Source organism: Rhinoderma darwinii, chromosome 5 (genome assembly GCF_050947455.1).
Source record: "Rhinoderma darwinii isolate aRhiDar2 chromosome 5, aRhiDar2.hap1, whole genome shotgun sequence".
NCBI lineage: Eukaryota > Metazoa > Chordata > Amphibia > Anura > Rhinodermatidae > Rhinoderma > Rhinoderma darwinii.
Window position 1 is genome coordinate 197,133,706 of NC_134691.1, and position 27,443 is coordinate 197,161,148.

At 42.0% G+C, this 27,443-nt stretch overlaps 1 protein-coding gene across 2 annotated transcripts in view; it reads right to left on the reverse strand.

The window, feature by feature from the left end:
• The window catches only part of GALNT1 (polypeptide N-acetylgalactosaminyltransferase 1), a 670,235-nt gene that overhangs the window by 96,171 nt on the left and 546,621 nt on the right, over positions 1 to 27,443 (reverse strand). For both annotated transcript variants that reach the window (XM_075826839.1, XM_075826838.1), the window contains one exon: positions 24,260 to 24,493. In XM_075826839.1, the coding sequence (XP_075682954.1) occupies positions 24,260 to 24,395 (136 nt within the window). In that variant the 5' untranslated portion in view covers positions 24,396 to 24,493. The remainder of the gene's footprint in view (positions 1 to 24,259; positions 24,494 to 27,443) is intronic.

Sequence of the window (27,443 nt, forward strand, 5' to 3'; positions counted from 1 at the left end):
CGTGCAGCTCTTGCTGTAACACTGCCCGTAGCTGATTGGACAGTGTCACAGCCATAGTAACACGCCCCCTTGCCATTACACACCCCATTGACAGTTATAATATCTTAACGGAGGAGGGTAGAAAAAAAAAAATGTAAAGTGCCCCAGGGTTTGTGCAGCCCTCCCCATTACATGCTGGACATGTATGGGCAGGTGAAGGGTTTTCTTTAAGAAACGCATGCGGTTTTTTCAGACATTTTTGACAGCGGATTTGCCATGCAGATATTCCTGTGGTAAATTCATTGCGTAATACAGTACCAGCAAAGCAAAGGAGATTTCAAGTAATCTCATCTACACGTTGCGTAATATTTTGGAATGGACCTGCAGTGCGGATTTCAAGATTCACAGCATGTCAATTTATCTTGCACTTACGTCTCAGAATTGTATTTGACAAGTTTATAAAAAAAAAAAAAAAAAAAAAAACAACACCACCAAGATCAGTAGCATAAAATCTGTACCTGTTTATACATATCAAAAAAAAAAACTTTAAAATCTACATACAAAACTTGTTAACCCCTTCCTGTCACAGCCACTTTTGGACTAAATGACAGAGCCCCATTTTTAAAATCTGACATGTGTCACTTTATGTGGTAATAACTTTGGAATGCTTTCACCTATCCAAGTGATTCGGAGATTGTTTTCTCGTAACATATTGTAAATTTATGTTAGGGATAAAATTTTGGCAATAAATTCATTGCTTATTTGTGAAAAACACCAAAATTTGAAGAAAAATTGCAAAAACTTGCTTTTTTCGAAATTTGAATGTATCTGCTTGTAAGACAGATAGAAATACCACATAAAATAGTTACTAGTTCACATTTCCCATATGTCTACTTTATGTTGGCATCATATTTTGAACATTATTTTATTTTTCTAGGACGTTACAAGGCTTAGAAGTTTAGCAGAAATTTCTCACATTTTCAAGAAACTTTCAAGACTATTTTTATAGGGACCAGTTCAGTTCTAAAGTAGCTTTAAATGGCCTATATTTTAAGCCCCCATAAATCACCCCAATTTAAAAACTGCACCCCTCATAGTATTCAAAACAGCATTTAGAACGTTTTTTTAACCCTTTAGGTGTGTCACAGGAATTGAAGCAATGTGGAGGTGAAATTTTTAAATTTCATTTTGTTTTTGCTGCAGAAATTTAATTTGAATCCAGTTTTTCTGTAACACAGAAGGTTTTACCAGAGAAACAAAACACAACTCAATATTTATTACCCAGATTCTGCAGTTTTTAGAAATATCCCAGACGTTGCCCTAGTGTTATAATGGACTGAAACACCGGCCTCAGAAGCAAAGGAGCACCTAGTGGATTTTGGGGCTTTTTTATTAGATTATATTTTCGGCACCATGTCAGATTAGAAGAGGTCTTGTGATGCCAAAGGAAACTCCTCAAAAAATACCTTATTTTGGAAACTACACCCCACAAGGAATTAATCTAGTGGTATAGTGAGCATTTTGACCCCACATGTGTCTCAGATTTTATTAGAAATGGGCAGTGAAAATGAAATTATTCATGTTCTCAACAAATAAAGGAGAAAAAGCACCCCAACATTTGTAAAGCAACTTCACATATGGGGTATTTCCCTACTCTGCAGGTCATACACTGCTGTTTGGATACACAGCAGGACACAGAAGGGAAGGAGCACCATTTGGCACGCAGATTTTGCTGGATTGATTCCTGGACACCATGTTGCATTTTCTGCATCAAATTCTGCAACGTGGGCATCTAGCCTAAAAGGTCTTGTCACAAAACTACACATTTCAGGATACAGAGATACATTCAGACTCTCATGCATATCGGAGCCAAAATTTCCAGATTTGCTACTAATTTCTATATCTGCACCAAATCAAACACTGTTGTGTGTGGGCAAAGACAGATTTGCTGTAGAGTTTTCTTGAAGCAATCCGACCCGTGTGAACATACCCTTCAAGTGCTGGAAATGGGAGATTTCCTATGTAAGGGCTAGTACACACGTGTAAAGACTGTGGATTTTCCACAACTTAATTCGTTGCGGAAAATCTGCAGCAAATACAGTAGCAGAAAAGTGGATGATAAAAGAAATCTCATCCACGCGCTGCGTAAATACGGAGTGGAAAAAACACTCAGAAATTGACCTGCGATGCAGAGTTTAATTCCGCAGCATGTCAATTGTATTCACGTAAACACTGCTTATTTGTTGCGGGTTTTCACCATTGAATTCAATGGGGTGGTAAACACCGCAACAAATAACAGTTGTTGTGTTTTTGGCGGCATGCTGGCAGCGATCCCGCTGCAAAAAATGCAACTCACAAAACAAAATATATATTACACTTAGGCAGGATTCACACAAGCGTGTTCAGTCTGTGATATACGGTCCGCAGGTCAGCCGCATTTCCCGGACTTAACACACTGCAGGGAGCTGGACTCTTCTAGTCATCTATGATGCTAGGAGTCCCTGCCTCTCCGCGGAACTACTGTCCCATACTGAAAACATGTTTTCAGTACGTGACAGTTCTCCCGCAGCGAGGCAGGGACTCCTAGCGTCATAGATAACGATAAGAGGCCAGCTCCCTGCAGTGTGTTAAGTCCGGGAAATGCGGCTGACCTGCGGACCGTATATCACAGACTGAACACGCTTGTGTGAATCCGGCCTTAGGGTATTTTCACACGGCTTATTTTCGCCCGTTTTTGGGCCGTACACGGCTGAAAAACAGCCGAAAAATCAAAAGCAGAACGCCTCCAAAAAACTGCTGATTTCAATAGGAAAACTGCATTCTGTTTGATAAACGGCCGTGTAAAAAAATGGCCGCGAACAAGAAGTGCATATCACTTCTTGAGCCGTTTTTCATTGATTCTATAGAAAAACAGCTCCAAAAACGGCTGTAAAAAACGAAGCGAAAAACTTGAGTTCCTAATAAAACTTCTGAAAATCATGAGCTGTTTTCCCCCTGAAAACAGCTCCGTATTTTCAGACGTTTATAGTTAAGCGTGTGAACATACCCTTACCTAGGAGTCTATGTTTCATCCTCCTGGGATGACGTTTCATCCCGTGTGACGTTATCCCAGGAGGCCAGCCTTCTAGCAGGCCGGCTAAGTGCTGCAGTTTTTCGCAGCTGACATTCCAGCCGAAAAACTGCACCACACTTTGGTGCGCTTTTTCGCCCAGAATTCCCTGCGGTGCACAGGGCGGACACGCAGCATATTTCCGCCCCGTGTGACCTCTGCCTAATTGTTCATTACAGAGAATCAAAGAACCTTTCAGCCACACTGTTTGCCAAGCAGCATCTCAAATATATGTGCGGTTTCTAAAGGGTATTACTTTTTAGGGTGCACACTGGAGGAATTATTACTTTCTAGAGGGCATTTCTATTTTGTTGTTGCAAAAAGGGGGTCATTATTACGGAGAGGGTGCATAACTACTGTCGAGGGGAAATTCTTACTGTCTAGAGGGAGCAATGGGGGCATTATTACTTTGTTGGGGACACTATGGTAAACATTACTTCTATGTGGGTGCACAAATTATTGTGTTGTGTGAGCAGAAAGGGGGCACTAAGAGGAGAACCATTACGGTTTGGGGGAATAGCGAACATCACTATTACTGTGTGGGGTACAAAAGATAACGCTTTACCGTGTTTTATGTAACTTATTTAGGGGTCTGGGTTTTGATTTTTTTTTGTGTTGCTATACAGGTTAGGGTTGGCTGCAAATGCGTAGAGCCTAAGAAGTTAAGCAGCAACTCTGTAGACTTTCATGAGAACTTCTCCTGATGGCTGCAATCTGAGAAGACGTCCCTTGATTTATAAAGGAGCAGTCACCTCTCCGGACGTCTTTTATGGTAAATCCTTGTATTACCCATGAGATAACAATTCTGGAGCATTCTAGCTTAGAACTCGGTGTTGTGACATTCCTCTGTTAATCCTTGTGGAAATGTATGAATAATGCCTGGCCTACATGGAGACTTCTTGTGATGCAACTTACTGATGTTAACCATAGCGCTACAGCTGTCTTGTGGACTGCAGCTGTCACTTGATCAGTAATGCTACAGAAAGTCTCTGTGTAGCCCAGGACTAATTGACAAAGGAGTGTTACCATTCCTCTTGTCAATGGGATGTATCCATGCATAGTCTGATACTGTCAGTGTGTAGGGACTTAGCCTTTGATACAGGGAATTAGTAACACCCAGATGTGAATGTATTTCCAGGAATAACAGAGGAATGGCACAACGCATAGTTCTAAGAATATGTATACATACGTGTATGTATTTACTAAAAAAAGATATGTAAGGAGAAATTTAATTGTTATATATTTTGCCTGTATCGGTGTCTGATCAGTATTTTGTTCTCATGTATGGTCTGCAGCGTGACCATTATATGGTCACTGTATGCGGTTATTATTGGTTATATTGGTGCCAGTATAGTGGTGGCTTACACTTGTCCCTGACTGAAAAGTGTAGTCCTGTCCCTTATAGGGTTGCACGATGCATCGAAACTTTGATACAGTTTCGATACCGTGCACCCTTCAAATGATTCAATACCGTTAATTCATGTATTTCAGTACTAAGCGGTTCGGCCGCACTGCTTAGTACTGTAACACATAACTGTAGTCAGAGCGGGGCTGCGGCTGTGTAATACAGCCATTCCCCGCTCCTGATAACAAGTGTGCGCGCGGTCAGCATGAGGTGATGCGGCCAGCGCTGTACTAATGAGCGGCGGCACAGAAGACAGAACATGACGGGCGCACTACAAAACACCCCCATGTTCTGTCTTCAGTGCCTGCGCTCATTAGTGCAGCGCCGGCCGCATCACCTCATGCTGACCGCGCGCACACTTGTGATCAGGAGCGGGGCAATGGCTGTATTACACAGGCGCAGCCCCGCTCTATAACAGCGGAGATCAGAGAAATCTGTCATCTTTGCCGCTATTCCCCTGAATGTGGAGACCAAAGCGGACTCAGGAGAAAATGAGAAGGGGGGATGCCCCTTGGATTGCGTCACAGGGAATTCCTGTGATGCAATCAAGGGCCATACAGCCCAGGGTCTATTGAAGGCCCCCAGGGCTGTCTTACCATATTTCCTGTTAGGGCATACTTAGGTATGTCCTAACAACTGCCTGTGTACTATCCGTACACAGGCTAATGTACTGGCATATATCTGCTATATGCCAGTACAATAAAGTTTAAACATAAAAGTAAAAACAATAATATTACATTTTTAAAAAATATGCATAAACCTTTTTTTACAATAAACATTAAAATAAGTCTCAATACATAAAACATAACATATTCGGTATTGGCGCGGCCGTAATAACCTGCACAACAATTTTTTTGCATCATTTATGATGTGTACGCTGTAAAAAAAAACAAAAAAAAAAAAACTTTTCACTTATTAATGTAAGGCGCAAGGTGTGATGAATTCAACCTCCATGTGCCTCACATTAATAGTAATTAACCCCATTATGTACCTCACACATTAACCCATTATGACTGAGAAACATAATGGGGTTAATTACTATTAATGTGAGGTACATGGAGGTTAAATTCATCATCGCACCTCGCACCTCACATCAGAAAATGGAAGAACTTTTTTTTTTTATTACTGTTGGCAAAGTATCGTTTTGGTATCGAAATCGCAATACTACACATAGTATCCGTATCGAAGTCCAAATTCTGGTATCGTGACCTAGTACATACCATATATGGGCAGACAGCTCAGGGTCCATTAAAGGACCCCTGGGCCGTCTAACCATATTTCCCGTTAGGACATACGTACGTATTCCCTAACAACTGCCTGTGTACTATCAGTACACAGGCTAATATACTGGCGTATAGATATATGCCTTGCATTAAAGTTTAAAAATAAAAAAGTAAAAAATAAAATATAGTAAAGTAATGTTAAATAAAACACACATTTTTTTACAATAAGTTATTATTTAGCCGTCGTTATATATGATTAATATACGACCGCTTAGTATACAACATACTTCGATGGGAGAGTCATTGTAGATAGCCTCCCAGTGGTGATAAGTTGGGTCACGTACCCTATATCTTCTCGTGTGTAATAATTTATTTCTGTGGTCTCCCCTTAGAATTAGTAAATTCAGCTTAACGTAACTAGTCCGTAAAAACTGACTCTAAGGCCCCATGCACAAACGTATTTTTGCGGCCGCAATTCACACACAAATCTGCAAGTGAATTGCGGCCCCATTTATTTCAATGGGCCCATGCACACGATCGTGGTTTCCACGGTCCGTACATCACCCAGGAGCCTGGACCGCAAAAAGATAGGACATGTCTTATTACGGCCGTAATTTGCGGTCCAGGCTCATAGAAATGAATGCACGCGGCCGGCCTGCGATTTGCGGGAAGCCCGTGGGTGACATTCTGCGGCCATCCGAGCCACAAATCACGGCTGTGCACACCGTAGTTTACTGCACTATTTATTTCGTCAAAACGACAAAACCCTTAAACAACGGTGACAAACGAAAACCATTTGCACAAAATCTGTCACCATTGAAATCAATGATGAAGTAAAACGGAAACCTATAGTTTCTGTTTGTTTCGGTGAGGGTTCCGTTCATGGGTTCCCCTGACAGAAAGGGCCGACTGAACCCATGAACTGAGTCTGGACGCAGATGTGAACGAAGCCTTATGCATTACGTTTAACGGAGCACCTTTTTTTCTGCCCATGCATAGACCAAAAATGAAAGCAAGAAAGATGCAAAGATTAAAACGGATCCGTTATAACGGATGACAAACTGAGAAAATTAAAGAAAAGTCAGGTTTTTTTGACGGATCCGGTAAACTGATCCGTCAAAAACAATCATTTAACCTTCCGTTGCATTCAGTCTGGCAGTCAGTCTGGCCGTTTTTATTTCAACAGATCTGCTAAAACACATGCCACAATGCAGATGTAAACGACGCCTAAGTACGAAGCTAAATATAAACGAAGTTTCATTTTTCACAACAATATTTAGCTCTGTGTTTCAAAAAACAAGTGTGAACGAGGCCTAAGCGTAGCCACTACAAGCGGTCTGCTCTTCTGTGTGATGTTGCAGCAGCCCAGATTATGGGAAGCATCTCCTCTCCTTGTTCCTAGTGACTTTACATGGTATTCAGCCCTCAGTATTGGGGCAGGATGCATAGCTGCAGAACAAATAGTTTATCCATACTTCCCAACATTTGAATCACTATTCGCGGCCCATTTCAAGCTCAGCCATGTTCTGCCTGGGAATGCCCAAAAAACCTCCTGGGAATAGCCACTTGGGGAGTGTACATTTGCATATGCTCCTCCCCTTTTGAGGTCCATTCACGGGACAGTCTACCAAAAAATGGGCTGTTCTAAAATGAAAAATAAACTACTGAGGGGCACTACTAAGATGACCTCAGTGCCTCCTTTCACCTTTCCAGTACTAACAGCTGTGTTTACCGTTTGGGGGGTGTACAGCTGCATCGACTAAGAGCGTTTCCAGGGACGGGCACATACCAATACATAAACAGACGCACACATTTTCCTCAAAATATCTTAATGGAGTTTGGAAACATCCTCCATTCTCCACATTTTAGCAGTGAAAATCATTCAGCTGTTAAACACAACCCTGTCAGTTTGTCAGCTTGCACTGTGGGAAACCTGCACAATAAGAGCAATCTTCCATATCTTCACAAGCTGCACGGTGATAAAACCCAATCTAGGTTATAAATAAGAAAAGGCACAAGAATCCTTACAGCAACAATGTCAGGATCGCAGGATCGGTGGATTATTCTAGGGATATTAGAACGGTTATTCCCACACCCGTTAGTGACCAGCTACATTTTTCAGTTTTTGCCGCTCCACCTTTCAGCAGCAATAACTATTTTATTTTTTAATTGACGTGGCTGTATGTCTTATGCGGGAGAAATTGTATTATTTTTACAGTGTGTCTACAGGAACGAGCAATTCTCGGCATTGGTAAGTTACAGATCCTGTTTAGTGGATGAGCGCTCACAGGAGCACTTATCAGCCTCTTCTACAGCGACGCCAAAAGACGTCACTGTAGACGAAGCACATGCTGCCAAAAGACGGTGGACGGTCATTAAAGAATTATTATTATAAATATTATGGCCCTATTTACACTCTGTTTTTTTTTTTGCTGATTTTGATACGGAAACCGCGTTGGAATCAGTGCCAGAACAGCAGAAATTACCTCCCCCCCCCCCCATTTATTTCAATGGAAGGCAGAGGTGTTTTTTTCCTGGACGGCTCTTAGCCACTCCAGGGGGGAAAAAGAGCAATTTCCGTTCTTGCCGTGGTTCCGTCTCTGACCTCCCGTTAAAATCAATGAGGCAGAAAAAGCCCATGGCACCCGTTTCCAAGCGTTTTTTTCTCGCAGTCCTTGCATTAGCTGTGATGGCCGTGGGTGAAAGACACCGCGGAAACCATGGCAAAAAAAGAACACAGACAGGTCAAAATCTGCCTCAAAATTCCTGAAGGAAATTTGAGGCAGTTGGAATTCCTGAAGAAAAATGTGAGGCAGATTTTTTTCTGCCTGAAAAACACTGCGTGTAAACGAAGCTTAATAATAATAATAATAATAAAAAATTTATTAGAAATACACTTATTTAATGTATTGAATAGAGTAGAACACAGCACTTTTCTGTAACGCAAGAAAACAGGAAGTATTCTTTTTTCTAACTTTATTTTTACTTTTAACAGAACAAAGCACTTGCATTAAAGGGGTATTCCCAAAATATAAAATTTACACCAATCCACAAGATCAGTGATCATTTTCTGATTGCCTGGGGCCCCACCGATCATGAGAACCATGCCCGCTGCTCTAATCAAGGTCTATGAGAATGAGGGGAAAAAAAATAAAAATTGAGCGCTGTACTCGACTGTTCATCATTCTCAGACTTTGAATGGAGCGGCAGTGCGCATTCTCAACCGCTGCTACATTTAATGTCCTCAATGTGGTCGAGCAGTGAGGACAACCCACGGGGTTTGGGAATTCCTTTTCCACAAAGTGTGGAGGTCCCAGCGGCGGGGCCCTCAGTGATCAGAAAATTATCACCTATCCTGTGGATGGGTGATCGTTTTGATTCCGGTACAACCCCTACAGGAAGAAAAAGCAAGCAAAGGTTAAGACAGAATTTCTGTTTGCACAGATGTCCCAAAATTTGCTTCATCATTTGTTTTATCAGAACAAAAATAAAACATATTTCCATCATCATCGTTGACTCAGTATATTTTAATCTAGTGCGTTCCACGAATATGTGGCTTAAGCCAACAGGAAAAAGGAATAAAAAAACATCTACTTTGCATAGAAGGTAAACCTCGAACAGCGTCATTATATAGACCTAAAGGACAAATCATAGGAAAACGAATATCAAAGCCAAACTGGCAGTTTGCTTTGTCCATCCGGTCATATAAATCACTTTGGGAAAATCTGACCCACACAAACCTCGGCTGCGTATTTCCTGACATCTGCGCTTCCCTTTTATATTAGTAACTTTTAGTTAGAATACTATTATGGAACATACAAAATTAAAGTATTGTGTGAAATTACATTCATTTTTTTCAATTAGTAAAGCCAAGGTTTCTGGCAGTTGGAATTAAAACATAGATAATTTACCACATTCTGCCTACTGACCCCCCATAAAGGAAGCCGAAGAGTACTAACCTCAAAGATGGAATATACACTAGTATATATAATTCTCATTAAAGCGAACCCATCACTAGGTTTTAGGGCACTAAAACCACCAGTATTTTGTTATACTGCTGGGAAACCGCGTCCTAAACATGTCCCTCTCAAAACAGTCCATTTTAGCATTTTGTCTCAAAATAAAAAGGTTATAATACAGCGGGCACTATATGTAAATTACCATGTATAAACTACGTATAACCACAAGCTTGTGGTTTAGTGCCCTAAAATCTAGCAGCAGCGTCCCTTTAAGTTTTATAAGTGGAAAAGTAACTGGGTGGACCAGACATTTTCCCATCAAAGTCATTTATGATATATCCACAGGATATGTCATGAATGTCAGATAGATCGGGGTCCCGCACCTATCTCTAGAATGGGGCCCCCTAAACCCCGTTCTACCGCACTGGGTTCCAGTTGAAGCGTGTGATTTCCGACCATATTAGATGAAAACAGCTGAGCGGAGTAGTGAATGGTAGTGACGGAAACAGCGTAGCAGGCCAGCTATGCTGTTTCCGTTACTATACAGTTCTATGGGGGATACGGAAACAACGCAGCTCAGCGAGTTATGAAGTTTCCATAACTCCCAACCATGTAATTAGTAAGTGACTTTTAGGACAGATAAATTATTATTTAGATGTGTCTAGTCTTTTTCAGTCATATGATTATATCCTCTTTATGAATGAGCATGATGTCATCATGTGTAGTTATAGGATTGGTTGCTTAAGTGACATCTCTGATTGGTGGTAAGCCAGACTAAGTTTCACTTTACGGATATTTAGGTAAAAGAAGTATAGGTTTGTATAGTGTAGTAGTTTGTAAAGTAGTAGTGTGGGAACACGTAGAATTAGATTCACTTTACGATGATACAATGGACTCATGTAGTAACAGATCATTGAAGAAGATACACTGCATTTTAAATCATGTCGAGTAGCAATATTATTGCCATTCCGATGTATATTACTCAGCTGTGGGGTAATTTGTTATTTTCAGGATGAAATGCATTTTATTTATTTAATTATTACAAGTAATTTTATTATCAGCTATTTAACCTGATTGTTGGACCCGTCCCAGATGCCCCAGAGGAAACAGAAAGGACGAAAACCAGGGTCGGGGGAGATTGTTTGAAGTGCCGCTCATGCTTTAATCATTTTATTGATGTTTCTATTTGCCTGAAATTTCTGACTTTGTAAGTATGGAATAAAACTTGCGTGACCAATACAGTGTTGAAGGGTATTGCACTATTGTTTCCTTCTTCCCGTTTTGGAGACATAGGTTCTTTCTCCGTTAGAAGACACCGGTTAACCGGCTGCAGCCATGAGGAACTACGAGTACCAGTGGAACCATCGACAACCACACTGGATCGTAGAATTTCTATCGCTTACGAATTGGAGTAATTTGTCCACATGAACTACACGTTGCACTGCTTGTAACAGTGCTGTCTGAGCGGAAAATTTTTTGGTCTATTGTTGGGGTGTTTTGTATTTCACTCGATATTTTACCTGCTCCGGCCTAAGAGTGATACATTTATATTGACAGCTGTTGTGATTAATAGAGCCAGAGTTACCTGTAGATTTGGGGTTTAGGAGGCTCCGTTCTAGAGATAGGTGTGGGTCCTAGGGGTGGGACCCGCATCTGTCGGACATTTATGACATTCTGCGGATATGTCATAAATGTCCCTCATGGGAAAACTCCTTTAACTGGTGGTCCGTTATTCAATTTACTATAAAAGGAATCCACCAGAACAGTGGATTGGGTAGAAGAAGCTCTCTATAGAGTAAGGTTAGGTTTCTTGGCTATTTGACTGTATTTACAGTCGGATTGTCCACACGATAAACTATGGTGATCACAGGCCATCGGTCGGAAGATCTCCGTGCCTTGTTATGCTGAAAATGAAGACTACTGGAATTCTTAGTCTCTGCTTGTGTAGAAATAAAGTAACTGAAGGATAAAACTTGATAGAGTATGAAGGACTTTTGCGATGTGACCGTCATCACACGGGGCAGGAAATCAATCCAAGAGAATTCAATTACATTGACTGATTGACTTCTGACAAAGATACACGTTGCAAAGCATCCACTTACCATCCTAATGACAAAGCACGAATGCGGAAAGAGATTAAGATAGATACACTACACTACTCGACAAAAGTATTGGGACACCTACATATTACACCTACAGGAGCGGTTATGACATTCCATTCTAAATCTATAGGCATTAATATAGATTCGGTCCTCCCCACCCCCTTTGCAGATAAAACAGCTTCCACTCTTCTGTGAAGGATTTCTACAAGATTTTGGAATGTGTCTAAGAATTTTTGCCCATTCATCCAGAAGAGCATAGGTGAGCAGAGATCGGGACGGGCGCGAGAGATCGAAACGGGCGCGAGAGATCGAAACGAGCGAGAGAGATCGAAACAAGCGAGAGAGATCGAAACAAGCGAGAGAGATCGAAACGAGCGAGAGAGATCGAAACGAGCGAGAGAGATCGAAACGAGCGAGAGAGATATTTGTTAGATTAACGAATAGTTTAAAAAAAATTGTGTTTTGTTGCCACGTTCTGAGAGCCATAAGTTATTTTATAATTCCGTTGATTGAGCGGTATGAGGGATTATATTTTACGGGGCGAGTTGAAGTTTTTATTGTTACTTTGAGGTACATGTGACTTTGTTTACTTTTTATTACTTTCTTCGAGGAGCTAAAATTCGGGCATTTTTCATCATTTACAGCGTTATAATGATATATATTGTAATATTTCGGACTTGTATGGATGCGGCGATACCAGTCATGTTAATTTATTTTTTTAACAGGGCTTCATAGGAGACTGTCAGTATAGCGATATAATGCAAAACAATGCAATGGGCGGAATCTTTGATTCCGCCTGTTGCATTGGAGATTTTGTCTGTCACATACAACCAACACTCGCTCAGTATGGAGCAGACTCAGCCCGTTTCATACAACCCCCCCCCCTGTAGATGGCACTCCACCTCCCTCCAGATAGCACCGCTGTAGCTCCTTGAAAAAGCAGAATCCCAGGCTGACGCTCTGGCCAGGAGATACCGCTACTGGAGAAGCCCCTGGCGTTGCGGTCCATATATGGACAGTGACGTCAGTGGCTACCTCTGGAATCCCCTGCCAAAGCGGAATCACCGGCCAACGCCCTGGCCAGGGGATTCCGCTACTGGAGAAGCCCCTGGCGTTACTGTCCATATATGGACAGTGACGTCAGTGGCTACCTCTGCAATCCCCGGCCAACGCTCTAGTCAGGGGATTCCGATACAGGAGTGTAACGTCTATGGCCGTGGACTCTCGTTCTGACTCACCCTCCGACGGCCGCGGCCATGGACGAGTGAGTTCTCGGCGGCATCTCCCTCTTGAGACGCCGACACTCACTTCCTGGTTCAGACACTGTCTCCCGCAAGGTGCGCATGATCGCGTGTGCATGGCCTTAAAGGGCCAGTGCGCGCACAGTTGCAGAATATCTGCAATTAGCTCAGAATGCAGCTGGACTATAAAAGGGGCTCTACCCTCTTGAACATTGCCTAAGCGTTGTGGTGCTACCTAAAGTTTGTCATTGCAAATGGTCTCAGTGGTTTCCAGTTCCCAGGGTTACCCGTTCCTGCTGCCTGTACCCTGTATCCCGTGCCGTCAAGAGTTGGAGTCGTGTTGCTGCATCTATTGTGTCACACCCCGTCGGGTGTCTGTCTACTGTCGGAGCCTCATCTTAGCCTGAATCCACCGCTACTGTCTACATTGCCTCAGGTACCCTTTCTGGACTATAGACATTGCATTGTACCTGTTTAGCCAGCTGTCCCGCTACGCGGTATGGCCCAAAGGGTCCACACCCCGCGCCATGACAAGGAGAAGCCCCTGGCGTTAATGTCCATTTATGGACAGACATCAGGGGCTCCCTCTAGGAGTGAAATCCACGGCCAGAGGGAGTCCGCTCCTACAGGGAGCTACAGTGCAGCTATCTACGGGGGTGCCGCTATCTATAGTGGGGGGTGGTGCTGTCTACAGAGGGGGGTTGGTGCTATCTACAGGAGTGTGGCACTATATGGGGGTATGACTATCTACAGGGGACACTGTGGCACTATCTTCAGTGGGCATTGTGGCACTATCTACAGGGTCATTGCAGCACTATCTACATGGGAACTGTGGTGTTTTCAGGGGGTTTGGACAATAAAACCAACAAATTAAATCCATCAGTTTTTTTAACGGCCATGAAAAACAGATGGCAAATGGGTGACAAACTGCCATTAAAAACGGACAGACAGACTGGAAATGGATGAAAATTTGGAGACACGCGGATGCGAAACGGCCATGAAAATCTGAGAGTTGATCAGATTTTAATGGCCATTTTTTTTCACTGTCGTGTGAATATAGCCTTAGAGAGCTGATGATCCGTCTTGACAGAAAAACGGCTGTTTTCAGAAAAATGATGTTCTATGGGTGTATTCACACGGCCGTTTTTTTTGCAGTTTTCACGGCCTGACTGCCCCCATAGAAGTTGATGGATCTGTTTTTAAAGAGGCTCTGTCACCAGATTTTGCAACCCCTATCTGCTATTGCAGCAGATAGGCGCTGCAATGTAGATTACAGTAACGTTTTTATTTTTAAAAAACAAGCATTTTAGGCCAAGTTATGACCATTTTTGTATTTATGCAAATGAGGCTTGCAAAAGTACAACTGGGCGTGTTGAAAAGTAAAAGTACAACTGGGCGTGTATTATGTGCGCACATCGGGGCGTTTATACTTCTTTTACTAGCTGGGCGTTCTGACGAGAAGTATCATCCACTTCTCTTCAGAAGTTTCTAGGTTTACAAGTCGATGTAGCTACTTACCTGCAAACGCTGATGCTGCTGCAGAATCAACTGTAGCCTCTGGTGCCGATGTGGCCGACACGATGCAGGACCTGGGGAAGTGATGTCACAGCGTGATCTGCCAGAAGCTGGGCGTTCTGAAGAGAAGTGGATGATACTTCTCGTCAGAACGCCCAGCTAGTAAAAGAAGTAAACACGCCCCGATGTACGCACATAATACACGCCCAGTTGTACTTTTGCAAGCCTCATTTGCATAAATACAAAAATGGTCATAACTTGGCCAAAAATGCTCGTTTTTTAAAAATAAAAACGTTACTGTAATCTACATTGCAGCGCCTATCTGCTGCAATAGGAGATAGGGGTTGCAAAATCTGGTGACAGAGCCTCTTTAATGTGCTTCTTTTTGAGCCACTCCTTTGTTGCCTTGGCTGTATGTTTCGGGTCATTGTCGTGCTGGAAGACCCAGCCACGAGCCATTTTTAATGTCCTGGTGGAGGGAAGGAGGTTGTCACTCATGACATGGCAAACGTACAAACCTTTCTGCGCAATGCCTTTCCAGGCTTTCATTTTTTTGCCAATTAAAACTACAGCTTTCACAACGTACTCCTTGCTGAATATGCTGCGGCTCCTATTCTTTTTGGGGTGACGTCTCTAAAGTTTTACGCAATGATGGTTCATAGTATACAAAAAATAAAAACTGAACTAGAAAATGTACTCCTTTTGATCCATATCCTTTTTTTAGTAGTCATATGTAACTTCCTAAGAATTCATAGAACAACAACTGAAACATTAATACAACTACTGAAAAATATTAATAGAACGAGACGAGGGACTATCCAGCCAAAACAAAACTGCACACAATAGAATGACAAGGAAATTGACAGACGTTTACAGGTTAGGGCCTGTTCACATCAGCGTTGGGTTCCGTCAGACCTTTCCATCAGGGGAACCCATCAACGGAAAGGCAAACGGAAACTATAGATTTCCGTTTGCCTTTCGGTTGATGGGTTCCCCTGACGGAAAGGTCTGACGGAACCCAACGCTGATGTGAACAGGCCCTTATGTAGGAACTTCGGAGCAGTTGTTTTAATACACAATATCCCAACATTTCAATCCAAGCAAATAAAAGAAATATTTTGACTTTTTTATTTTTCTTAGAAAATATATAGAAAGGTTAGAGTTAGGCGATCAAATTACCGTATTTTTCGGACTATAAGACGCAGTTTTTAGCAAGAACAAATCTTGCTATAAAGTCCCTGCGTCTCATAGTCAGCAGTCAGGGGACCCTGAAACAGTACAAGCTAAATGTAAGATCAGACAAGAAAGGATACCTTTTATTTCCACTTTTGGACGTCTAAGTGGTCGCATTGCACATGTTCTACGTAGAAACTGGCCAATTATATCCAAGGGGCACAGTGGGATTGCTGCATTGAACGCACCTCCCATTATGTCGTACCGAAGGGCTAAGAATGTAAAAGATCTAGTAGTGAAGTCAGATATAGGAAGTCGAAAGGATACACAGACTGTCCTTTGCCCCCCTAAAAATGCTGCCACAGTGCCCTCCGCAGATGCTGCCACAGTGTCCTCCGCAGATGCTGCCACACACACCCCAAGTAGATTGCTCCATTGGGGCTCCCTCTAGGAGTGGAATCCCCAGCCAGAGCATTGCCGACGCTTTGGCTGGGGATTCCTCTGCTGTTGGAGCCCCTGACGTCACTGTCCATAAACGCTGGGGCGAGACCATGTGACCGGGATACGACACGACAGTGGAGGAGGAAGAAAACGTGACGTCAGAAGACATGTGATCCGAAGAAAAGAGCTGCCAGAACGGAGAACAGAAGCAAGATTGCACAGGTAAGTATATTATTCAATAGTTAATGTGTGCATTGTGGGTTTAAATTTAAAATAAAAATTTATCTCGGACAACCCCTTTAAGTGCGATTTTATCCGCGGAATTACATGCGTACACCTGACGATTTGGCACGGATTTTCCGCATCAAATTACGCAACGTGTGCATGTAGCCTTAAACTCTTAAACACTGCAATAAATTTGAAGCATTTTTCATTGAATTTTTGGTAGTGATTTTTATTTTGTAACATTTTGCATTTGTTTCTGGCATTTCTTAGAGTGTCCCTCTGATTATAAAACAACTTTCCATAAATGAGAAACTTTGGAGAAAGAGGTATTTTTCTGTAATAAGATATACTACACTTATCACACTCCATTCCTCTTCCTCCCACCTGTTTAAATGTTCACTCGTGAAATCCGTAGAGCAGAGAGGAGACTGATTTACTGAGAATTCAGGAGAAAGAGGACGAAGCAGTAGCAGGGGACTAGCTACTAACAAACAGTCTCTTATACACATGATACCGAGAAAGCCCTGCCCCCTGTATCTCGATCTCTCACACATACGAACTCAGAAGCATGGTACAAGGACATGATACCGCAATAAGGAGAAATGTAGCTGAGAATTCAACACTGGGGTGAGACAGTAAAACACTTACTAGAAGCAGCAGCAGCATGGAGGACATGACCGCAGTAAGGAGAGGTGTAGCCGAGAATCCAACACTGGGTTGAGGACGTTAAACATTTACTAGAAACAATAGCAGCAGCATGGAGGACATTATACAGTAGTAAAGCTGTGAATCCAGCACGAAGGTGAAGTAGTAGAATACTCACTAAAAGCAGGAGCGTATGTGCATGTCTCTCGCTCTTTCACTTTGCTGATGCTCCCTCTTCCTGCTTCTTCTATGTAACCTGATCTCTCACTAAAGCATTGGATGGTTTCCTCTCTGCTCTACAAATGCTATAAGTGAATTCGAGGGGGGGGGGGGATGAGTAAAGGACTATGATACACGGAGAAAGTGGTATTTTCCGGTAATAAGATTAAAAAGTATCTTACCCTGGGCATGTGATATTAACCCCTTAGTGACCAGCCCATTTTAGGCCCTAATGACTAAGCTATTTTATTTGTTTTTCTATAGTCGCATTCAAAGAGCTTTAACTTTTTTATTTTTTCGTCTACATAGCTGTATTAGGACTTGTTTTTTGCGGGATTAGTTGTACTTTTTAATAGCACCATTTTAGGGTACATATAACTTTTTTTTGGGGGGGGGGGGACTGAAATTCCACCATTGTTCTATGCGTTTTTAAATTGACGCCGTTCACTGTGCGGCGTAATTAACATGTTACCTTTATTCTATGGGTCGGTACAATTACGGCGATACCACATATGTAGGTTTTTTATGTTTTACGACTTTTGCACAATAAAAACACTTTTGAACTAAAATTATTTGTTTTTGCATCGTCGCTTTCCAAGAGCCGTAACTTTTTTTATTTTTCCATCAATGTAGTGATTTTTTGGGCTTGTTTTCTGCGGGACGAGACGTAGTTTTGATTGGTACTGTTTTGGGGTGCATGGGACTTATTGATTCATTTTTATTATGACTTTTTTGGGGGGTAATGGGAAAAAATTGCAATTTCGCCATTGTTTTTTGCGGGTTTTTTTACGGTCTTCTCCTTGCGGTTTAAATTACATATTAACTTTATTAATGGAGTCATTACGGTCGCGGCGATACCATATATGTGTACTTTGATTTATTTTTTACACTTTTACTAAATAAAAACCACTTTTTATGGAAAAAAATTGATTTTTTTTTTACTGTAATTTTTATTAATAATCTTTATTTCAAAATTATTTATTTCACTAGTCCCTCTAGGGGACTTTACTGTGCGATCTTCAGATCGCTGCTATAATGCTTTGGTATACTTCGTATACCAGAGCATTATTGCCTGTCAGTGTAAATCTGACAGGCAATTTGTTAGGACGTGCCTCCGGCGCGTCCTAACAGGAATATGTCCAGGGCAGACCTGGGGGCTTTCATCAAGCCCCCGGCTGCCATGACAACCCATCGGAGACCAGCTATTGCATTCGCGGGCCGCCGATGGGTGACAGAGGGAGCTCACTCCCTCTGTAAACAAGTTAAATGCCGCAGTCGCTATTGACGGCAGCATTTAATGGGTTAAACGGCCACGATCTAAGTAAACTTCGATCGCGGGTGTTGGAGCAGGAGCTCAGCTGTCATCAGACAGCAGAGCCCCGGCTCCAGCCTGCACGGGAGACCCGTGCAGGACTTCGACTAGGCGAACGTGAAAAGGCGTCAGCCTAGCCTAAGGCCCCTTAGTGACCGACGTTAAAAGGCGTATTGTTGGTCACTAAGGGGTTAATATTACTTCATGAAAGTGGTTTTATTATTGGAGGTAAACATTAAGTCCTATACAGAAGCCTACGGGAAGAATGCGGCCATATCCAAAGCATGAGGAATTTAAAAAGGAAAAACGCCACTGACCCTAAAAATGCCACAAACCAAAACACTTTGTATGACCAAAGTTACATAATTGATAAGGTTGAAAAAGATACACACATCCATCTAGTCCAATTTATAATCCTACCGTTTTGATCCGGGGGAAGGCAGAAACCCTATGACACCGATGCCAACTGCCCCATTTCAGGTGAAAAAAAAATTGATTACCGACTCCAAATATAGCAATCAGAATAAATCCCTGGATCAACATCCCGCCTCAAGAAATCCAGTAATTGTAGTAGTGTATTCTATATGTCACTATAAACTTGAAAGTAGCATCTGGCTGCAGCATTTTTGATCTTTAAAAAATAAAAAAAAATAAAAAAAAAGGCACAAACTACACAGCAAAATGCTGTGTGTAAATCGGTCCTTGGTGTTGATGATTTTTCAGACTAATGTTAGAATAGGTAAAAATACAACCTGGCAGATACTTGTCCACATAGACATAGGATTCCCAATGGATCCCGTTAACATCAGTACGATCCACCAAGAGAAATCTTCCTAGTTGTCCATATACATAAGATAAGAAAGGCAACATGGCTGACAGCTTATCTGCCACGTAGTCTGCTTCCTGACTTTACTGTGCAGTGTTCGAGTAAGTTCACACATTTAAACCTGCAATTCCATCACGTGAACAAGCCCTTAGGCCCCATGCACACGAACGTAAAAACGCCCTTAATTACAGGCCAATAGACTTCTATTGGCCACGGGTACCTTCCCGTTTGCTTACGGGAAGGTGCCCGGGCCGTTGAAAAATATAGAACATGTCCTATTTCAGGCTGTAATTACGGCACGGGCAGGCCCATAGAAGTCTATAGGGCTCCCGTAATTACAGGTGGCTACGTGTGTGCACCCGTAATTACGGGAGCGTTGCTAGGCGATGTCAGGGGATAGTCACTGTCCAGGCTGCTGAAAGAGTTAAACGATCAGTGCGGGATAGAGAGAAGGGGCTGCACTGATCGGCAGTAACTCTTTCAGCACCCTGGACAGTGAGTACCATGCGCAGCGCTCACAATATAGATGTCTAATGTTAACTTCAAAAACCCGTAACAAAAAAAAAGTTAAAGAGGCTCGGTCACCACATTATAAGCGTCCTGTCACCTACATAAGGAGATGGGCACTATAATGTAGACGACAGCAGTGCTTTTTATTTAGAAAAACTATCAATTTTTACCACGTTATTAGCGATGTTAGCTTTATGCTAATTACTTTACTTGGGCGTGTTTTTACTTTAGACCAAGTGGGCGTTGTACAGAGGAGTGTATGGCGCTGACCAATCAGTGACCAATCAGCGTCATACACTTCTCTCCATTCATTTAGGCAGCGCATAGTGATCCTGCTAGATCAGTATGTGCTGTCTTAGGGCGGATTTACACGAACGTGTAATACGTCCGTGCAACGCGCGTGCATTTCACGCGCGTCACACGGACCTATGCTAGTCTATGGGGCACTGCAGACTGTCAGTGATTTTTGCGCTGCGTAAAACTCACGACAGGTCCTATATTTCTGCGTTTTTCGCGCATCAAGCACCCATTGAAGTCAATGGGTGCGTGAAAATCACGCATGCCACACGGAGGCACCTCCGTGGGACGTGCGTGATTCGCGCAACAGCTGTCAAACTATGATTGCAAACAGAAAAGCACCACGTCCTTTTCGGTTTACAAACACCGAAACTGAGTGTCATAATGATGGCGGCTGCACGAAAAGCACGCAGCCGCGCACCATAGGATCATGACACACGGAGCTGTTAAGTGCCTTTTGCGCACGCAAAACGCTGCGTTTTTTGCGTGCGCGAAACGCACACGCTCGTGTAAATCCGCCCTCATACTGACACATTAACGTTACTGAAGTGTTTAGACAGTGAATAGACATTCCTTCCAGCCATGACGGGATGTCTATTCACAATCCCGACACTTCGCTAAAGTTTGTGTGGGACTTACAGCAGAGCAAAGCGCAATCTCGCTGTAACCTGTCCTTTACAGCGTGATCTCGCGATATTACGCTTGCTCTACTGTAAGTACCACAGTCCGGCCTTCTGGGATAACGTTTCAGCCCATGTGACCGCTGCAGCCAATCACAGGCTGCAGAGGTCACATGGACTGCCGCGTAATCCAGGGAGGTCGGACTGGATGTCAAAAGAGGGACGCGTTACCAAGACAACGGCCAGGGGTACGTATGAACCCATTTTACTTTCAATCGCTGCGGAAACTCTGCCCGAAAGGGCTGCCTCTTCTCTCTATCCAGCACTGAGAGAGAAGGGGCTGCCGATCAGTGCAGTGCAAGATAGCAGAGAAAATGGGTCTGCAAATACGGGTGGAATTCGGGTGACAACGGACCCGTATTTACGCCAGTATTTACGGACGGAAAAAATAAGTTTGTGTGCATGGGGCCTTAGAGCTGTGAAAAGAAGACTTTATGCCAACTGCCAATACAATCTGCCCAATAATGATGCCAACAATTCAATAGCATTAGTGTGTGGCAGTTTGTCTCTATTTGGATTGAATACAATAATTTATGAAAAGGACAAATATGTCCGGTGTGGTATCTAGTCAGAACACACAGGATTACCCTTTCCTGTATTGAAGAGTTTTTGTCTATATATGCAGACTTGTGAAAAAGTCAGAAATATCTAGAAATGTTTGCTCTTTGTACTCCCAATGATCAGCAGTAATCCGAAGGGGAACCCGAAAGCAAGTGATAAATCCCCCTGCATCACCACCAAAGGGGAAATAAAGCATTACACAACTCTGCTTGAAATCAATGGTCTGCTTATGTTATGGACTTTGAAGGTCCGCCAGAGCAGTTTTGTAGCTGTTCTCTGCTCTGACTAATAGATGAGCGCCCTGAACAGGAAACCCCCACCCTTCAGGCACCCAATTCGTTATGTTTTTATTTTTTGCACAAGAGAACATATTAACAAATCTTATTGATTTCTATGGGACTCAAGCTGATGTCAAAGCCTGATACAAACTGATGCACACATTTTATAATTCAGCTACCTTAGGGCTCATGAACAAAGCCTAACTACAGAACCTATAGGAGCCTACTATACCTCTACAGGCTTTCGATTGCATACAGATTTAGTATAAATGCAATAGAAAAAAATTGTATGATGTTTCATTGGATGCCTGATTATCGAGGTATTCTCCCCGAGAAGCAATGAATCGAAAAGGAGCAAATCTTGTAAAACTGTGCCATAAAAAGGCAGTCTTTTTACCATTTCTCGGTCATTGATCGTTTAATAGGCCCACAAACCATATAGGCCTCTATTAATAAATTTGGCGCATCTCTGGCCATCCGTTCAAAACAAAAAAATCGACACCGATTTCTGCTATAATTTACGCCAATTTCTGGCGTGAATTATAGTGCATTTATCAGGCGGCCTTGTCCTCTCCGACTAAGCCAAGACCATTTTTTCTTAAAAGTATCGTTCACGGAGTAAAAATAGAAGTCGCAAAATAATTGTGCAAAATGCTAGTTTTTGCGCTAATTGCGACTTTTGTTACCTATAATTGGATGATAGCACAGTAAAAAATAAAAACAACTCAAAGTTGCAACATACAACAGAGCAATGTCTTGTTCTTCTACTCTAAATAACCTTCTTGTAGATACCTGTATAATAGAAAAATGTGGGCATTAAATGTACCACTACAAGAGAAGGGTTAAAATAAAAAGAACATACTACAACCATTGTCATGTAATACTTCATGACAATAGCCATAACTACAGTATAAGGTCTAGAACTAAGATGCTTAAGGGCATTTGTCGACTCCGTGACTCAAATGTTAAGACATAAGAATCAGGGAGATTTTAATCTCTTCAGTTTTGAGGATTTGGTCAAGATAAAGTTGATATAGGCATAAGTGGCATGTATGAAGTCTGCACGTCTCAAAGAGGCTCTGTCACCACATTATAAGTGCCCTATCTCCTACATAAGGAGATTGGCGCTATAATGTAGGTGACAGCAGTGCTTTTTATTTAATAAAACGATCTATTTTCACCACGTTATTAGCGATTTTAGATTTATGCTAATGAGTTGCTTAATGCCCAAGTGGGCGTGTTTTTACATTAGACCAGGTGGGCGTTGTACAGAGGAGTGTATGACGCTGACCAATCAGCCTCATGCACTCCTCTCCATTCACTCAGCGCATAGGGATCCTGCTAGATCCTTATGTGCGGTCTTATACTTACACATTAACAATACTGAAGTGTTTAGACAGTGAATAGACATTTCACGTGATGTCTATTCACAATCCCTGCACTTCGTTACTGTTTCTGTAGTAGTTGCAGCAGAGGAAGCGTAATCTCGTTGTAACCTGTCATCTACAGCGTAATCTCGCGAGATTACGCTGTCATCTACAGCGTAATCTCGCGAGATTACGCTTCCTCTGCTGTAAGTACCACAGAGTAACGAAGTGCAGAGATTGTGAATAGACATCCCGTGGAATGTCTATTCACTGTCTAAACACTTTAGTATTGTTAATGTGTTAGTATAAGACAGCACATAAGGATCTAGCAGGATCCCTATGCGCTGAGTAAATGAATGGAGAGGAGTGCATGATGCTGATTGGTCAGCGTCATACACTCCCCTGTACAACGCCCACTTGGTCTAAAGTAAAAATACACCCACTTAGGCATTAAGCAACTCATTAGCATAAATCTAAAATCGCTAATAAAGTAATGAAAACAGATCGTTTTTTTTTTTTAAATAAAAAGCACTGCTGTCATCTACATTATAGCGCCCATCTCCTTATGTAGGAGACAGGGCACTTATAATGTGGTGACACAGCCTTTTTAAAAATTTCCTCATAGGAGTTGTGCGACTAAGGCTTTGCCTTTGTCAGACTTTTAGCCACAAAATTGTTTTTCATTGTAAAATTACATAAAGTCCTGGGTGGCACCCTCACAATGTGCCAAGAGTTTACTTTCAGAAAATATATTGGTATCGGGGGAATAATATTGTATAATTCAGGTTTAATTTGTGTATGTAAGAGTGAACATTTAAATAAAACCCCTGGCAGCAAAAGAGTTCATCATACCATATTTTTTTTTTATAAATCTTCACAGAATCTGAATGGTTTTCCAAAACTCAAGAATTAGATCATCTGCTATGGTGGACTTAACCCAAGCAACAATATCAGTACTTAATTCTTCCATCAAACGAGGGGACTCTTCTGGTGCCGCCCCATATCATACATATAGTAGGCAGCAAGCATCTAATGCTAGTGTACAATGCCAACATAGGACAAATATGCCATTATCCGTGTACATTTAGAAGAACATTTCAACATAAAATATATGATCACTGGCACAGAACATCAAGTGACATGATCAGATAAATACAAGAGGTGACAAGAAAATGAAGCTCCTTTCACTCACCATCTCCCGCAGGCAGGCCCCGCTCCTTATCCTCACATTTGTTGCATTCGCTGAAGTACAGCAATAGAAATATATCCAAGAAGACCCAAACCAATGAGGTGGCCAAGACCACCTTAAAATATGCAAATTTTTTCATAGCAAGAAAAAAATATATATATATATATTAAAAAATGGTGTCACAAAAACAAAAGACAGCAGTGTTCCAGGAATCCAGCTTCATTAGTCTTCTACAAACTGCAAGGAAAATAAAAATAAAATGAAAACTGTACGTGATAACAGGGTAAAAAACACACATCCTCCCTCATCATTAATGTTCAGCAAAATTTTCTGAAATACACAGAAGATCTTCAGAACATGATGTGTTTCCTGGTCCCAGAGCCTGTCTGTAAACCCATATAGGCCCGATGGATACCAAAAGAATGGACTATACCTTTGTTTTCGCTGTATAGTAATTCCCAACTGTATACATGCAACACATGACCTGAGCATGGTGTAAACAGACGCTTACGTTTCCAGTTTAACCCCTTAGTGACCAGCCTATTTTAGGCCTTAAAGAGGCTCTGTCACCACATTATTAGTGCCCTATCTTCTACATAATGTGATCGGCGCTGTAATGTAGATAACAGCAGTGTTTTTTATTTTGAAAAACAATCATTTTTGACGGCGTTATGACCTATATTAGCTTTATGCTAATGACTTTCTCAATGGACAACTGGGCGTGTTTTACTAGATGACCAAGTGGGCGTTGTACAGAGGAGTGTATGACGCTGACCAATCAGCGTCATACACTTCTCTGCATTCATTTACACTGCACACAGCAATATAGCTATATCGCTATGTGCAGCCACATACACACACTACAACATTACTGCAGTGTCATGACAATGAATATATATTACCTCCAGCCAGGACATGATGTGTATTCAGAATCCTGACCACATCTGTAGCGTCTCTGTGATTTACAGCACAGCACAGTGAGATCTCCCTGTAAATGACAGATTACAGCGTAAACTCGCAAGACTACGCCTGCTATGCTGTAACTCACAGAGAAGTGCAGAAAAGTGGTCAGGATTCTGAATACACATCACGTCCTGGCTGGAGGTAATGTATATTCATTGTCAGGACACTGCAGTAATGTATGTGTGTGTGTGTGTGTGTGTGTGTGTGTGTGTGTGTGTGTGTGTGTGTGTGTGTGTTTATGTGGATGCACATAGCGATATAGCTATATCGCTATGTGCTGTATAAATGAATGGAGAGAAGTGTATGATGCGGATTGGTCAGCGTCATACACTTCTCTCCACAACGCCCACTTGGTCAAAAGCTAAAAAACGCTCAGTTGGGCATTAAGAAAGTCATTAGCATAAAGCTAAAATAGGTCATAACTTGGTCAAAATTTATAGTTTTTCTAAATAAAAACCACTGCTGTTATCTACATTACAGCGCCGATCACATTATGTAGAAGATAGGGCACTTATAATCTGGTGACAGAGTCTCCTGCTATGCTGTAACTCATAGAGAAGTGCAGAAAAGTGGTCAGGATTCTGAATACACATCACGCCCTGGCTGGAAGGAATGTCTATTCACTCTCAAGACACTGCAGTAAAGTTAACGTGTGAGTAAGTGACAGCACATCGTGATCTCGCAAGATCACTATGTGCTGTGTAAATGAATGATTGGTCAGCGTCATACACTCCTCTGTACAACGCCCACTTGGCCATATAGTAAAACACGCCCATTTGTCCATTAAGAAACTCATTAGCATAAAGCTAATATAGGTCATAACTCCGTCAAAAATTATTGTTTTTCTAAATAAAAAAAACACTGCTGTAATCCACATTACAGCGCCGATCACATCATGTACAATATAGGGCACTTATAATGTGGTGACAGAGCCTCTTTAATGACCAAGCAATTTTTTGTTTGTTTTTCCATTTCCATTGTAAGAGTAATAACCTTTTTATTTTTCCATCGACATAGCTGTAAGAGGACTTTTTTTTTGCAGGATTAGTTGGACTTTTTAATGTTACTATTTTGGAGTACATATCAATTTTTGATTTACTTTTATTAACTTTTTTTGGCGGGGAATGGAAAAAAAAAATGGCAATTCCGCCCTTGTTCTATGCGTTTTAAACTTACTACGTTTACTGCGTGGCATAAATAACACGTTACCCTTTAGTCTATGGGTTAGTACGATAAGTTATATGTTAACTTTATTGTTTGGTTCATTACAGTCGCGGTGATACCATATATGTGTACTTTTATTTCTTATTTACACTTTTACTAAATAAAACCACTTAGAACTCGGGGCAAAAAAAGCGCACCAAGCTGGTGCAGTTTTTTGCCGTGAATGTCCGCTGCGGAAAACTGCAGCATTTACCGGCCTGCTAGTAGGCCGGCCTCCTGGGATGACGTTTCATCCCAGGTGACCACTGCAACCTGTGATTGGCTGCAGCGGCGGTCACATGGGATGAAACGTCATCCCAGGAGGCCAACCCTCTGACATCATCCAGGCCGTCCTCCTGGGATGATGTATCATCCCATGTGACTACCGCTACAGCTTGTGATTGGCTGCAGAAGGTGTGGGCCGCCGATAGGTGACAAAGGAGCAGGATCCCGGCTGTCGTCAGACAGCCGAGCACCCGCTACAGCCTGTACGGGACACCCGTGTAGGACATAGACTAGGATGCCGTGAAAAGGTGGCGGCCTAGCCTAAGGCCCCTTCGTGACTGCCATGAAAAGGCGTATTGGTGGTCACTAAGGGGTTAATAATATCCTGCAGTAGCCAGATGTTATATTTCAGCTAAAAGAATTTAAAACCAAACATCCCAATCACCCAGTGCAGCAATAAAAGCTGCAGCATACATCATCGCTGTCTCACAATTTGTACCCACATGTAGAATAGGAAGAAAATAAAATGTAAAAAAAATCTATATGTATCGGTGAAGTTTCAGGGCCTACAATGGCCTGACACTGGTATGTACCTTGATGTGATAGGATTAACCATTGATAGAAAGAATGGAGAAAACCAAGCAAAAAAAGTGAAAACACAAGCAGTACAAAGATACTAGAATGAGAGGATAACGTACAAGGCCTTGCTCACATAATGCAGATAAACCAGGAACGGGACCTAAATAGAATATATAAATAAATGCCTTATAGGTCTCCTCTCCTGGATCCAATTCTT